The sequence below is a fragment of the Mixophyes fleayi genome, unplaced genomic scaffold (genome assembly GCF_038048845.1).
Source record: "Mixophyes fleayi isolate aMixFle1 unplaced genomic scaffold, aMixFle1.hap1 Scaffold_93, whole genome shotgun sequence".
Lineage (NCBI taxonomy): Eukaryota > Metazoa > Chordata > Amphibia > Anura > Limnodynastidae > Mixophyes > Mixophyes fleayi.
Window position 1 is genome coordinate 55,806 of NW_027448662.1, and position 17,399 is coordinate 73,204.

General features: G+C 44.7%; 1 protein-coding gene across 8 annotated transcripts; it reads left to right on the forward strand.

Moving 5' to 3' along the window:
- Positions 1-740: 740 nt before the first annotated feature.
- On the forward strand, positions 741-8,677 carry ZDHHC22 (zDHHC palmitoyltransferase 22). 8 transcript variants are annotated; one of them, XR_012687448.1, is made up of 4 exons: positions 741-849; positions 4,386-4,989; positions 6,111-8,153; positions 8,190-8,677. XR_012687448.1 is itself a non-coding variant. In XM_075194642.1 (3 exons), exons 2-3 carry the CDS (start codon positions 4,494-4,496, stop codon positions 6,344-6,346), a joined length of 732 nt encoding a protein of 243 aa, XP_075050743.1. In that variant the 5' UTR covers positions 741-849; positions 4,386-4,493; the 3' UTR covers positions 6,347-8,677. The 8 variants fall into 8 exon arrangements, 1 of the variants encoding a protein (XP_075050743.1); XR_012687450.1 differs by having other exon boundaries at positions 6,111-8,087; positions 8,154-8,677; XR_012687449.1 differs by having other exon boundaries at positions 6,111-7,631; positions 7,662-8,677.
- The last annotated feature ends 8,722 nt before the right edge of the window (positions 8,678-17,399 follow it).

The following is a 17,399-nucleotide window of genomic DNA, read 5'->3' on the forward strand; positions in this document are numbered from 1 at the left end:
GATAAGTACCTGTCTGTATTTCTCAGCATTGAGGACACCATTAATCCTGACCAAATCCCCAACTCCATTTGCTGAGATGCAGCCCCTTGCAAGGAGCCTCCACCATGCTTCACTGTTGCCTGCAGACACTTATTATTGTACGATTAACCACTTCTATTTTTGAATACATTCGTACTTGGCACCATATTTCCACACCTGCCCAAAACTTTTGCACACACATATATATATATATATATATATATTTTTTAATTTTTTTTCACGATTCATTTTATATTTGAACTTGAACAAAAAACTTTTATATATCACTGAGTAACTTTTTATTTTGCTATGAAAGAGATACCGTACCCCACATTCCCAGTGCGCTATGTAATGAAGAACGGAGTACCACCATTCCGGAGGGCAAAACATTGCTTTATGTCACATAGTAACCAGAATGATGAGAATTGTACAGGGTGCAGAATCAATGACTGGGATAATATGTATACACAGAAATCTGTACCATAAGTATGAGTGCACTGCACAGCACACACAGCTTCTATAACATGGTGCCCAGTAGAGCCACGAGTACACACATTCAGTGTATGATTACTAGGCCATACTTCTATATAAAGCAGATACAAAGAAAGAGCAGTATGTAGAGAGTGATGAAGGGGATGTGAAGGTTAATCCTCAGCATCTCTACACACACAGCTGGCTGCACGCTGATTAGGGTGATGCAGAGGAGGAGGGCAGGTATCTGGGTACAGGGGGAGGAGTATGGTCGGTGAGTTAGATGTTATAGAAGATGCCACCTCAGGATGAGAAGGGACCAGCACAGCAGACAGGCAGGAAGCTCGGATCCTGCCCAAGGTCAGTGGGACACAGATGGGGGGACAATAGGACTCGGGGGGTATGTCAAAGTACCTGTGTGTGAGTACTGATGGGACATGTACTGTATACTCAGAGCTCTATGCCCAGTGTATATAATGTGTGCGTATAATGTATAGAGACGTACATACAGTGACTAGATTCAGCTTTACAGTGTGATGTACAGAGAAGCATGTGCAGTATTGTGTATAAATTCAGTATATTCAGTGTAGAGACGAGTGTGCAGTTCTGTATACAGAGTGCAGAGAAGAACACACAATGTACAGATAGTTCTGTATACAGAGTGCAGAGAAGAACACACAATGTACAGGCAGTTCTGTATACAGAGTGCAGAGAAGAACACACAATGTACAGATAGTTCTGTATACAGAGTGCAGAGAAGAACACACAATGTACAGATAGTTCTGTATACAGAGTACAGAGAAGAACACACAATGTACAGGCAGTTCTGTATACAGAGTGCAGAGAAGAACACACAATGTACAGATAGTTCTGTATACAGAGTACAGAGAAGAACACACAATGTACAGGCAGTTCTGTATACAGAGTGCAGAGAAGAACACACAATGTACAGGCAGTTCTGTATACAGAGTGCAGAGAAGAACACACAATGTACAGATAGTTCTGTATACAGAGTACAGAGAAGAACACACAATGTACAGATAGTTTTGTATACAGAGTACCGAGAAGAACACACAATGTACAGATAGTTCTGTATACAGAGTGCAGAGAAGAACACACAATGTACAGATAGTTCTGTATACAGAGTACAGAGAAGAACACACAATGTACAGATAGTTCTGTATACAGAGTACAGAGAAGAACACACAATGTACAGGCAGTTCTGTATACAGAGTGCAGAGAAGAACACACAATGTACAGGCAGTTCTGTATACAGAGTGCAGAGAAGAACACACAATGTACAGATAGTTCTGTATACAGAGTACAGAGAAGAACACACAATGTACAGATAGTTTTGTATACAGAGTACAGAGAAGAACACACAATGTACAGATAGTTCTGTATACAGAGTGCAGAGAAGAACACACAATGTACAGATAGTTTTGTATACAGAGTACAGAGAAGAACACACAATGTACAGGCAGTTCTGTATACAGAGTACAGAGAAGAACACACAATGTACAGGCAGTTCTGTATACAGAGTGCAGAGAAGAACACACAATGTACAGGCAGTTCTGTATACAGAGTGCAGAGAAGAACACACAATGTACAGGCAGTTCTGTATACAGAGTGCAGAGAAGAACACACAATGTACAGGTAGTTCTGTATACAGAGTGCAGAGAAGAACACACAATGTACAGGCAGTTCTGTATACAGAGTGCAGAGAAGAACACACAATGTACAGGCAGTTCTGTATACAGAGTGCAGAGAAGAACACACAATGTACAGGCAGTTCTGTATACAGAGTGCAGAGAAGAACACACAATGTACAGATAGTTCTGTATACAGAGTGCAGAGAAGAACACAATGTACAGGCAGTTCTGTATACAGAGTGCAGAGAAGAACACACAATGTACAGGCAGTTCTGTATACAGAGTGCAGAGAAGAACACACAATGTACAGGCAGTTCTGTATACAGAGTGCAGAGAAGAACACACAATGTACAGGTAGTTCTGCCTGTTTCAGTCTCATGTATGTCTTAAATGAATCCCGAGAGTCAGGGGACATCTGGATTGTCTTTATTACATAGTTAGAAACCTGCCTAAACATGCAGCCCCTGACTGATACCGAGACATCCTCCGGCTGTTACTGGGACAGCCCTTCACTATTATTGGGACAACCTCTGGAATCCTGTAGTCAGGAATAGCACCATGACCTCTAGTAAAACAGGGACAGACATCTGAATACATTTTCTTAGCCCCGTCAGTTTCATGCAAAGTGGACTGGTCACTGGGTTCTCTGACATTATTATCTGTTATGTGCACTATGGGTAAACAGCCCCACTGTGTGCTTATAGTATAGTGCACTATTGTATGTAGTAAAGAGCAGCATAATGATACAGGACCTGGTGACTATTATTCTATTCCCACGTAAGAAAGCCTATTTGTTCTCCTGTTCTGGATTTAATGAGGAACAGCCCATCTCCCCCATTAGAAGACACAACACTATACACCACTGCAGGAATCTCCATTCCTGGGTGCAACTGTGCAAATATAAGTCTGACAAAATATCTGAACTTCACTTTTCCACTTTTATAAATAACTCATAGAGCCCTGACGTTATACACTTCAATTATACCTATTACACTATTAGCCATTTACCAATGACTAACAGCCTGAGGACACACAATGCTGCAGAGATCTGTACAGATAGTTATTGTATAGTTATATGGAAGTAGCCAACATTGTACGGAGAGGACACAAGGGAGCAGACTCTGCTGCCTGTCAGTACAGCAACACGTGTGAGCATGCAGAGGTGAAATGTGTGCGTGTATATTGTGTATATATCACATGCTGGCCTAGAAATGTAACTGCTACTATCAGCCAGTAGAATGACTGTACAGGATATCTTGTAGAAACAGACATAAATTGTATCAACAGGACATGGCTGGATCAGAAGCAGAATATCCACTTGCATTACATGAAATATCCCATACACAGGAGTTATATACTAAGAAAAACCATAGCAACCAATCAGCTTGTATCTGTCTAGGTCATCAGATATTCAGTGAGATGATTGGTTGTTATGGTTGTATTACAGATTTGCACCTTTGAGTAATGTTAGTAAATCCCCGTCATGCTGTTTCTGAAGCAGGACTGTGATTGTAGCAGATCCTGACCAAACCCATGAGCACTGGTATAATTCAAAAGACCTGAAAACAGTGTCCTGTGCTCGGCCTTTTAAGGTTGGGGACTTCATAGTAGGATGTATCAGGGAACAAAGTATGGAGTAATATATAGAGAAGGCTATGGTTTGTAATCCATTGATCAGTTTTATTGACATATAGAACCAAAACATTTGAAGCCAGAAAATGATATAAATGTCTATATAATTAGATTTTTCCATATTCTATACTAGCAATATATTTGTCTCATGTATCATTGAATTATTTTACTGTAAGAGCCCCCACCACAGCTGCTGGGAGACCATAAATCTATCATTTGTTCTGTATAAATCATTTTCTTTAGGTTACCTCAGCCGTTCCCCAATCTCACAGGGTGTCCCTTTATTCAAAACAGCCTTCCCAATATCTATTAATATAATATCACCTCTGGTGACTGCACTGTTTGTTACCCTTATATCATCAGATACTTTAACTCTCTGTCATTAGATCCCTATCATTCTGTATTCTGTACATTATTTTATAATTTTATGTATCATCCAACAAAGGCATGTTTGCATCTTTAGAAAAAGGATCTACCTAACATTGCAAACACGCAATTAAGTTTCATTATAGTTTCATGTAATTACATTCAGAAATGTTAACTTGCGGGATGTAAATATGTTTTCATTATTAAGATAATAATGTGCGATCTTCCTGTACCATTACTGTTTAGAAACACCTACCAAGCTGATGTTCTGGCAACAACTCTGGAACTAATGCTCCGCAAACCCCATTTTCTGGACAGATTGCCGGCCATGCGGAGACTGCAGACGTTCCCAGGATGGTTGTCCTGCAGCTACTGAATCTTATGGCCCCTTTTTACTTCCTCTGCCTCCTTGCAGTCACTTTTTGCCTCCAGCTGTTCTTCTTCCTCCCCAGCATGTGTGATGACCACTCGCTGCCTCTCTCAGGCCTTCTCCATAGTTCTCTATTCCTCTTCTTTCTAGTCAATGTCATAGGGAATTATTTCCTAGTAATATGGAAGAGCCCTGCAGCCAATGTGGTCAGTGCAGATGTTGTGACGTCTGATAAACCGTTTTGTCAGATTTGTGTCCGAATGATGTGGGACCAGGAACATCATTGCTTCTTCACTGGGACATGCATTAGCCGCAGCAACCTGCGTAGCTTTGTGCTGTTCTGCCTCCACGCTTCCTGTAGTTGTTTTCATGCATTGGTGTCAGGAGTGGGATACATTTCAAAGAGTTTCTCTCTCTCTTTCTTCGATCCCTTGACTTTCCTCAGGCTGCTGCCTCTCTCTGTTACACGCTTCTTCTCAGGTCAGATTTTTAAATAATGTATTTTGAAATTAAAATTCTAAAGGTTAGGGTTACCAGCAACATCTGTGTTTCAGACATTTGCATACACAATATAACTAGGTTAGGTCTGGTGATGAATGATGTCCCTTAAATAATCACTCCTTTAAGTGCCAGAACGATGAAACAATGTCCCAGTAAAAAATCTCTGTAAATAACGGTCTACTCGTCAGCATTTTAAGCCCAGTTGGGTCTGTGAATTCATAAAATATTAAGACTAACACATTAATTAAGTCTAACACTCAGCTCTGCAGTGTATTGTCTGGTGTGAGAATCTCCGTGTAAACTGCACATTGTTTACTATCTCAGAAGGTTGGAGACCTGTGCTAGACAATAAAAGAATGCAGAATGTAGATTTGGGCAGAAATGTTTAATTGGTTTTGGTGGGAGATACAGGGAAGCATAAGATGTAGAGTAGACAAGAAAATTTCCATCTGATAAACATCTTTTTATGGGTATTTTATCCAGAAGGTTATCTGTGGATTTATTTGTATACTGATGCTGAGGCTGTAAAAATTTGAAATAGGAACCAATAGCAAAAAGATGTCATCATTGTATCGAATTTACATAGATTGTGCAGATTTCAGGAACGGAAGCCCTACCAGGTGAACAGACAACTGGGGGCTTTCCAACCATCCCAACAACACCCTGCTGTGCACTGTACAGACACGTAGATACATCACACAGCATGTAGTACATACACGCAGTACCAAGTCGATAAGCAGCAGTTACATTGTCTCTGGCCGTGGTGACATTGATAAATGCTGCCCCAGTTTTGTGCCTCATGACAATGACACATGGGACCCAGCCAAAAGCCCAGATCTATTTATAGAACGATGTGGGAGAGGTTAAATCTGCCGTCTGTCATCAGTCTGTCCCTGTCTCATATTATCACAGCCAATTTCCACCCTTCTGTTATATGGTTCTTTTCTCTCTCCTAATTATTGTCTTATTCTAAACCTGACCTTCCTCTTCCACTCAGGCATGAGTCTTCATTCCATTCCTATATACTTCATCTTCTCCACCTGTCCATCATCCTAAGAGTCCACCAATCTTCAGTGGTTCTCTATGCTTCCTGTCCACAGGTTCTCTTCTCAGCTCAGAAATGTTGGCGGTCCTCATGCTTTATCTTTGGTCAGGGGTGGGTCTAGCCTGTGCCGCCTTCTGCTGTCACCAGCTGCTACTGATATCCAGGGGACCAGCCTGCCACAAGAGCTCCACCGAGGAGACCAGCAACATCAACTGGACAGACAATTTGACAAGTGTCTTTGGGAAACGGTGGCTGCTGGCAATTCTTGTCCCTTATGCTAAAGAACAATGATCACAGGGACATTTTGTTTGTCCTGTTAAACTGTCATCATAGACCTTGTTCAGATATACAGTGTGTATTACACTACTGCTTTGTAGGAACATAGTAATCAATTCTCACTGATGCACGTTGTTAGAGTGTCCTCACTGCTACATCCTCTCAGTGCCTACACATATAGCTAGACCTACTAACGGCACTGTACTTAAATAACCCATAGCACTATATAATAATCTCTATATGATAGCTAGGTCCTTAAATACCCCTTTCCTAGTAATGCCCTTTGCTAGTAGTCCCCACATTAATGTATATCACTGGCTAGACCTCACAGCTCTTCTCAATAATCTACATAAGTAACGAGAGTTCTTCACATCTCTATGGATATCTAGAGCCCCTAAATTATCTATATTAGTAGCTAAAGCTCTACACTAATAGCTCGGTCTCTTTAAGTACACATCTCTGTATGGACAGCTAGAGTTTTTAATATCAAATACATGTACTCAAACCACTTAACTATTGAATTTATATAGAGGTCTCCACAATAGCCTATACCAGGAGGCAGGTCTTCTCAAATCTTAACAGACTATTGCTTACAGCTAAGCCTTATTGATTCCATAAACCAATAGCTAGTGCTTTAACTTCCACAGCAGCTAGATCTTTAATAGGCAATATGCAGTTATCTAAAGCCTTTTAATACCCTATATTGGTAGCTACATTTCTTCTCTGTTAAGTACTGCTTGCTATATCCCCCAACATACTATATGGTTGTTAGATGTCCTCTCTGATGTATACCAATCTGGATATTTTTTTACTGGCTTTTTAAATAGCCGCTGTGCTTTGATTGGTAAATATAATTACTCCTCCTTCCCGACGACCAGGTGCTTGTAAGAATAGGTTGAACTAGATGAACATTTTATCCTTGTTATCTATGTCCGCTCGCTGCTGTCCCGACAACCAGGTACGCTCGCTGCTCTGTCCCGACGACCAGGTCCGCTCGCTGCTCTGTCCCGACGACCAGGTCCGCTCGCTGCTCTGTCCCGACGACCAGGTCCGCTCGCTGCTCTGTCCCGACGACCAGGTCCGCTTGCTGCTCTGTCCCGACGACCAGGTCCGCTCGCTGCTCTGTCCCGATGAACAGGTCCGCTCGCTGCTCTGTTCCGATAGCCAGGTCTGCTCGCTGCTCTGTCCCGACGAACAGGTCCGCTCGCTGCTCTGTCCCGATAATGATAACCAGGTCCTCTCGCTGCCCTGTCGCGATTACCCAGTCTGCATAATGCTCTGTCCCTATAATGATAACTAGGTCCGCTCACTGCTCTGTCCCAATGACCAGGTCCGCTCGCTGCTCTGTCCCGATAATGATAACCAGGTCCTCTTGCTGCCCTGTCGCGATTACCCGGTCTGCGTAATGCTCTGTCCCGATAACCAGGTCCACTCGCTGCTCTGTCCCGATAACCAGGTCCGCTCGCTGCTCTGTCCCGATAACCAGGTCCGCTCGCTGCTCTGTCCCGATAACCAGGTCCGCTCGCTGCTCTGTCCCGATAACCAGGTCCGCTCGCTGCTCTGTCCCGATAACCAGGTCCGCTCGCTGCTCTGTCCCGATAACCAGGTCCGCTCGCTGCTCTGTCCCGATAACCAGGTCCGCTCGCTGCTCTGTCCCGATAACCAGGTCCGCTCGCTGCTCTGTCCCGATAACCAGGTCCGCTCGCTGCTCTGTCCCGATAACCAGGTCCGCTCGCTGCTCTGTCCCGATAACCAGGTCCGCTCGCTGCTCTGTCCCGATAACCAGGTCCGCTCGCTGCTCTGTCCCAATAAAGATAACCAGGTCCACTCGCTGCTCTTTCCCGATAAAGATAACCAGGTCCACTCGCTGCTCTGTTCTGATATCCAGGTCAACTTGTTGCTCTGTCTTGATAACCAGGTCCTCTCACTGCAACTTAATCTGTTAACGCTCCACAAACAGCAAACCCCACTCTATATTAACCAGTCATTTGCTGCAGTATATTACTAATCTAGATTGTCTGACTGTTCCATATTGATATTCAAGCTTCTAGCTGTTTTACATTAATAGCCTGATCTGTTTACTTGGACAGGTAAAAGACCAGAGTTGTACAAAGATAGACAAGGATTTGAGGAGAATTCCGATTAGTAATAAATGTGGACAATTTTCTCTTCTTCAATTGGAAAATTATCAAAAACTGTCTGATGTCTCTCAACACCATATTCCCTCATTACAACTTACTTATATTCCCATCTCTTGATTGCAATTTACAAATGAAGACCAGGTCTTATTTTTGTATTCTATTTTATTGGTTTTAGAAATGCAATAAAGAAATCACAGAAAATAAACAGTGTGTGGTATTGGTTCTGTCCAGCTCTTATGTGATATGATTAGGGCTAAATTTGTGCCAGAATGCCTTTCCAACACTGCCATTGTACTGCCATAGTACTGCCAGAGTACTGCCATTATACCGCCAGAGTACTGCCATAGTACTGCCATAGTACTGCCATAGTACTGCCATAGTACCGCCATAGTACTGCCATAGTACCGCCATAGTACTGCCATAGTACCGCCATAGTACCGCCATTGTACTGCCATTATACCGCCATAGTACTGCCATAGTACTGCCATTATACCGCCAGAGTACTGCCATAGTACTGCCATAGTACTGCCATAGTACTGCCATAGTACTGCCATAGTACTGCCATAGTACTGCCATTATACTGCCAGAGTACTGCCATTGTACTGCCATAGTACCGCCATAGTACCGCCATAGTACCGCCATAGTACTGCCATAGTACTGCCATAGTACTGCCATTATACCGCCATTATACTGCCATAGTACTGCCATTATACCGCCATTATACTGCCATAGTACCGCCATTGTACCGCCATTGTACCGCCATTATACCGCCATTATACCGCCATTATACTGCCAGAGTACTGCCATAGTACTGCCATAGTACCGCCATAGTACTGCCATAGTACCGCCATAGTACCGCCATAGTACCGCCATAGTACTGCCATAGTACTGCCATTATACCGCCATTATACCGCCATAGTACCGCCATAGTACTGCCATAGTACTGCCATTATACCGCCATTATACCGCCATAGTACCGCCATAGTACTGCCATAGTACTGCCATTATACCGCCATTATACCGCCATAGTACCGCCATAGTACCGCCATAGTACTGCCATAGTACTGCCATTATACCGCCATTATACCGCCATAGTACCGCCATAGTACCACCATAGTACTGCCATAGTACTGCCATTATACCGCCATTATACCGCCATAGTACTGCCATTATACCGCCATTATACTGCCATAGTACTGCCATTGTACTGTCATAGTACCGCCATAGTACTGCCATAGTACCGCCATAGTACCGCCATAGTACTGCCATAGTACCGCCATAGTACCGCCATAGTACCGCCATAGTACCGCCATAGTACTGCCATTATACCGCCAGAGTACTGTCATTGTACTGCCATTGTACTGCCATTGTACTGCCATAGCACTGCCATAGTACTGCCATAGTACCGCCATAGTACTGCCATAGTACTGCCATTATACCGCCAGAGTACTGTCATTGTACTGCCATTGTACTGCCATTGTACTGCCATTGTACCACCATTATACCGCCATAGTACTGTCATAGTACCGCCATTATACCGCCAGAGTACTGCCATTGTACCGCCATAGTACTGCCATTGTACCGCCATAGTACTGCCATTATACCGCCATAGTACTGCCATTGTACCGCCATTGTACTGCCATTATACCGCCATTGTACCGCCATTGTACTGCCATAGTACTGCCATAGTACTGCCATAGTACTGCCATAGTACTGCCATAGTACCGCCATTGTACTGCCATTATACCGCCATAGTACTGTCATAGTACTGCCATAGTACCGCCATTGTACTGCCATTATACCGCCATAGTACTGTCATAGTACCGCCATTATACCGCCATAGTACTGCCATTGTACCGCCATAGTACTGCCATAGTACTGCCATAGTACTGCCATAGTACCGCCATAGTACCGCCATAGTACCGCCATAGTACTGCCATTGTACCGCCATTGTACTGCCATTGTACCGCCTTTGAGAAATAATGATCAGCTTAGACTTCATAATAATATTAAACGATACACAATATTAATATATTGATGCCACAATCAACACTGTGTGTCACGTCTCCCAGCAGCCCATACACTGCTATTTCATGTTATATTTCATGGCCAAAGATTTGTGGGTTTAGAGAACAAACAGGTTTTTTATTTCTACCTTTTTTTCCTAAACATTGTGTTTTTCATTTTGTTAGGTTGTAAGATAAAATTAAAAGTGGAATAAGTCTGAGAAGATTTATCTTATATCACAAACACCTGTGATTTCCATAAGGGTGTAGAGCCTTTATACAGACTGTATATTTTATTTCTGTACTTTTAGTTAATGACTTACAGTATATATAAGGGTCTAATGTTCCCTCTTATGTCAACCAGTCTAAGTGGAGATGTTGCCTATAGCAACCAATCAGATTCTAGTTATCATTTATTTAGTACATTCTACAAAATGACAGAATCTGATTGGCTGCTATAGGCAACATCTCCATCTCAAACCCGCAGTTCAGTAAATATACCCCTAGGACTCACCTGATCCTCCATCCAGTCCAGATAAATAATAATTCAGGTTAAACACTTTGGAGTCCCTCCTCTAACAACCATGTGAAGACCCCAGAAATCTTCAGACCCTGATCCAGTTCTGTTCTTCTGACTCATCCTAGTGAAGCCTGAGCAGCCCGCTGAGTCCAGAACCGGACCCAGACAAAGAGCTACCTGCGAATATGAAGTTCCTAGTAAAAAAGAACAATAGATCCAGGATATTAAGACGGATTTTAAGTCAAAACTGGTACCCACAGATACCTGGAGGCCATGGTGGATGAACTATGTCAATTACAAGAAGTGGTAGAACAAAGGCCAACAATGGTTCTTGGCTGAAGCATGTACCTCAGTCTATCGATACAGCCCCAATTCCAGCATGGGTGGCTCTATAGCAGCAGGTCCTCCGAGCGGCCTCCAAAGAGGATGTGATGGTGGACAGGTCCCACCTGGCTTCTAAGCTCCTTCAGACCAGCTGCCTAGAGACATCATTGTGTTTTCAATATTATGTTGTTAAAGAGAAGATCATGGCTGCAAAACATAACACCCCACTGGCCCATTTTCAGTGGGCTAATATCCAACAATCGGCTCCTTAAAGCCTAAAAAAAAATCATATATTGATAGCAAAATGACTACAGAATGACAGTATCAGGTGTTCCCTTTCCAGCTGCAGATAACCAAGGATGGCAAAACACTGGCAGCCAAGAACGATGAACATGACCTACAATGATCCTCCAAGCTCGACGCTCCCTCTTCCACCGGACTGTAAGAAGTTTCCATAAGGACTATGTTGAAGTTGTAACATACACCTATCTTGGTCCCAAGATGATAGAACACATGAAAGGTTTCAGTGTTAGATATTCACAATCGTTACAATATGGAGTCTTAGATTTTCACCTCTTCCCTCCCCCACCTCTATCTTACACATGTATATGACTGTTTGTATTAGTCTGCAGTCTCACACCTGATATTTTAGGTATGATTAGAGTGGGCCACCCGATCCTCACTTTCCAGGACCAATTAGATTCCAAACTGAGAGCAAAATGCTCTCACAACAAATTAATTCCATCAAGAAGAAACAAGTAGTCTAAGATCCAAATAGAACAACGGATCAGTTCCGCACCTTTACAGATTATGTTCTGACCCTACCCAGAGCCCCCAACAGAATGGGCTGGATCTATCTGGCAGACTTGGGCTTCAAGGGACATTTCTAAGATGGTATCTTAGTGCTTCATCGCAATCTGTCAACGGCTTCTCAACATCCCATATTAAGAAATGTAACTGTTCACCCCTCATATTAGCTGTGGTCAAAGCCTCCTGCAGCTGGATTAAGAAACAATCCTAATACCTCCCTTCCTAACCTGCTCCTGGAAATCCAGATATAAAATACTGACAAGAGATTGTTGATGTGAACCCAATCCCCCACCTGTCAAAAAATTGTTAGCTTAAAAAAAACACCTAACTACACAATAGGGTCAGTTATAGACGGCCAATTTCCCCTTTGTTAAACACCACCAAGCAGGATCTTAACAGATGGAATAAGCTTCTTATATGATGGATTGGATGAATTGCATCTGTTCAGATAAACACCGTCCCTCGCCTCAGATCTATACCAGTCAGTGCCTCCAAGAGCTGATCTGACTTGTATAGGTGAGAAACCACACAGCAAAATGAGAACGCTCCAAAGTCTGAGTTCTCGCTGTCTCTGAAATACTACCTGACCTCTCCCCAGCCCAATGCATCCAGATGTATTCTCTCCCTGGTGATAGAACATGGCAGGTTTGGAGTCTGCTTGTCTGAATATAGTAACATTATCCACTATTACTGCAAACTGCTCACTCTACAATCTCTCCATCACATATTTCTCATGTTATCTTTGTGCTAAGCCACTAGGTTATATCAGTTACTCCTCTCCCTCCATACAGCCCCTCACCCCACAGTTATGTCCATGTTGTCCTCCCTACGTCCATCAACCAGAACATCTGATTTTTAAAATGTTTTATTTAGTTTTCATTTTTAACAAAACTAGTTCCCAGCATAAATCATCAGTTTACAACATTACAGCAACTGTCAGTAATCACAGAAATGAATAATGGACATTAGTGCTAATGTAGTAATTATGTAAGTGACAGTAAATGTACTTTAAAGATGCGGGATGAGAACTGTTCAGCCAGAGATTCCCAATACGGTCACATTGTAAACGTGTATTTGTTTGTATATGAGCGGTTTCACTTTTAATTAACAGTTCAGTGACTGTTTAGTGTACACTAGAATTGGAGCAATTTTATTTTATTTTTACAAATTAAAGCTAGATTGAAGAAAGAGGAACAGATGAGATGAGGCATACAGCAGATGAGATGAGGCATACAGCAGATGAGATGGGGCATACAGCAGATGAGATGGGGCATAGAGCAGATGAGATGGGGCATAGAGCAGATGAGATGGGGCATAGAGCAGATGAGATGGGGCATAGAGCAGATGAGATGGGGCATAGAGCAGATGAGATGGGGCATACAGCAGATGAGATGGGGCATAGAGCAGATGAGATGGGGCATACAGCAGATGAGATGGGGCATACAGCAGATGAGATGGGGCATACAGCAGATGAGATGGGGCATACAGCAGATGAGATGGGGCATACAGCAGATGAGATGGGGCATACAGCAGATGAGATGAGGCATACAGCAGATGAGATGGGGCATACAGCAGATGAGATGGGGCATAGAGCAGATGAGATGGGGCATACAGCAGATGAGATGGGGCATACAGCAGATGAGATGGGGCATACAGCAGATGAGATGGGGCATAGAGCAGATGAGATGGGGCATAGAGCAGATGAGATGGGGCATACAGCAGATGAGATGAGGCATACAGCAGATGAGATGGGGCATACAGCAGATGAGATGGGGCATAGAGCAGATGAGATGGGGCATAGAGCAGATGAGATGGGGCATAGAGCAGATGAGATGGGGCATATAGCAGATGAGATGGGGCATACAGCAGATGAGATGGGGCATACAGCAGATGAGATGGGGCATACAGCAGATGAGATGGGGCATACAGCAGATGAGATGAGGCATACAGCAGATGAGATGAGGCATACAGCAGATGAGATGGGGCATACAGCAGATGAGATGAGGCATACAGCAGATGAGATGAGGCATACAGCAGATGAGATGGGGCATACAGCAGATGAGATGGGGCATACAGCAGATGAGATGGGGCATACAGCAGATGAGATGGGGCATACAGCAGATGAGATGGGGCATACAGCAGATGAGATGGGGCATATAGCAGACGTATATACCATATAGGACCCACATGAGAGTGTTTATAAACGTTGTATACTGTTCCGGCATAGAGGAGATTGGGAGGACTGAAGAAAAGGAAACGGGGGGTAAGACGGGGAGAGAGGAGATAAGGCAGGGGAGTCGCTCATGCTAGAGACCAGGTTACTCCTAATCCTCATCCTCTAATGTACAGTCACAATGTCTCTTCCATCTCTCCTAAGCTCAGAACAAAACTGCTTCACTCTCCCAGATACAGCTCTATATTAAGTGGGAACAGGAGATGGGGAGACCTGAGACAAACTACAGCTGGTCCACATCAGTCGTGTGTATTAAGCAGAAGGCATATCCATTGTACTACAGGCTGTCAGTCATTCTCTGCCTGTTCTGCTAGAGAAGCACTTACCGCCCAACAGGCTGCACGTTTACATAAAATAAACCATTCTACTATGTCCTTTATTATATTCAGCCTTTCATATATTAACGTTAAATGGTGGCTTTACTCACTCTTTAAAAGTGAAGTTATTAATGTAAGTACTTCCATATCTAGCCCAACACATCCAGCTTCCAGCTCTGCTCTAGTCATGAACTGGTTAATATAAACCCATGATGCACCTGCCACCACCTACGGCATGACATACCAGCTGGGTGTTGTACTCCGAGGTAGGTCCGGTTCACCACCACAGTTACATTGTTACATAGCAGCTATGTGAGGTTGGAATTACATCAGAGAAGAGTCCATGCAGCTTAATGACAGAGCCCATCCAGCAACACATTGGGCAGGACGTTATACTATCTGTCCGCCTGGACCAACCCCCGATCCTGGCATTAGCAGATGAGAACGGCACCACAAAGTCCAGGCTACCACTTTAAGCCTTAATTAGAGGGTTGTCACCTAAAATACTGCTGGTTACCCTACTTTATGTTCTATATAAATGATGTGCGCACAGTACACCAGTCACTGCTACATGCTGGAATCTAGACATAGGACAATAACTCTCAGGACATGTAAGAATCCTTTTACTGGGAGAAATGCTCTGCACCCCAATAACAGGGAATGGCCCTGTGTCCTTTCCACTCCTTCAATCTCACAGGAATACTATTGTCCCACAAAACATCTTATTTTTCTTTCTTTATATGTGGGAGCATAATGAGACATTCCCCAAGCTCCTGCCTTGGCCTCCCCCAAGGTGTCCAGAACATCTGTATGCTTTCCCTATAAACAGGGGTGTGTTTGTGCAGAAGGTGTAAGCAATGGGGGGGAGGGGGTGCGCATGTTTTGTAGGTTTTCCGGTGCGTAGACTCTGGCACTGCAGAACGTGTAGGGACTGCAGTGAGGGTGGCCATGCAGAGTTCATGTATAGCCATCGGGGAGCGTCCATGTGTCACAGCGACTTAGGGTGAGGGCAGTGACCAGCTCTGATCCTGGCGCAGCTCTGAAGAATGAATGCTGAGCTCCGGCTGGGTGACTGGGCGGCTGTTATCTGTCACATGTGATTTGTGCATAGCTGTCGTACAGCATTATCTTGTACATCCTGACACTAGAGCAGAGCCTGGCTGTGATGCGGTGACTCACTGCCCTACAGCGGCTTCATTCTCCGAGCCGGCCTGAACAGCCAGCGAGAGGTCATTGTCTGCCCCGTGTACAACGCTCCAGTATGTGACAGGGCTATGCTATACCACGTCAGTACTACAGGACACCCGATGTCAGTGATCCCTGGAGGACTGTAGGAGAGGGAATCCTGCCCCGTGTACAACGCTCCAGTATGTGACAGGGCTATACCACGTCAGTACTACAGGACACCCGATGTCAGTGATCCCTGGAGGACTCTGGGAGAGGGAATCCTGCCCCGTGTACAACGCTCCAGTATGTGACAGGGCTATGCTATACCACGTCAGTACTACAGGACACCCGATGTCAGTGATCCCTGGAGGACTGTGGGAGAGGGAATCCTGCCCCGTGTACAACGCTCCAGTATGTGACAGGGCTATATCACGTCAGTACTACAGGACACCCGATATCAGTGATCCCTGGAGGACTCTGGGAGAGGGAATCCTGCCCCGTGTACAACGCTCCAGTATGTGACAGGGCTATAACACGTCAGTACTACAGGACACCCGATGTCAGTGATCCCTGGAGGACTGTGGGAGAGGGAATCCTGCCCCGTGTACAACACTCCAGTATGTGACAGGGATATACCACGTCAGTACTACAGGACACCCGATGTCAGTGATCCCTGGAGGACTGTGGGAGAGGGAATCCTGCCCCGTGTACAACGCTCCAGTATGTGACAGGGCTATACCACGTCAGTACTACAGGACACCCGATGTCAGTGATCCCTGGAGGACTGTGGGAGAGGGAATCCTGCCCCGTGTACAACGCTCCAGTATGTGACAGGGCTATGCTATACCACGTCAGTACTACAGGACACCCGATGTCAGTGATCCCTGGAGGACTGTGGGAGAGGGAATCTTGCCCCGTGTACAACACTCCAGTATGTGACAGGGCTATACCACGTCAGTACTACAGGACACCCGATGTCAGTGATCCCTGGAGGACTGTGGGAGAGGGAATCCTGCCCCGTGTACAACGCTCCAGTATGTGACAGGGCTATACCATGTCAGTACTACAGGACACCCGATGTCAGTGATCCCTGGAGGACTGTGGGAGAGGAAATCCTGCCCCGTGTACAACGCTCCAGTATGTGACAGGGCTATACCACGTCAGTACTACAGGACACCCGATGTCAGTGATCCCTGGAGGACTGTGGGAGAGGGAATCCTGCCCCGTGTACAACGCTCCAGTATGTGACAGGGCTATACCACGTCAGTACTACAGGACACCCGATGTCAGTGATCCCTGGAGGACTCTGGGAGAGGGAATCCTGCCCCATGTACAACACTCCAGTATGTGACAGGGCTATACCACGTCAGTACTACAGGACACCCGATGTCAGTGATTCCTGGAGGACTCTGGGAGAGGGAATCCTGCCCCGTGTACAACGCTCCAGTATGTGACAGGGCTATACCACGTCAGTACTACAGGACACCCGATGTCAGTGATCCCTGGAGGACTCTGGGAGAGGGAATCCTGCCCCGTGTACAACGCTCCAG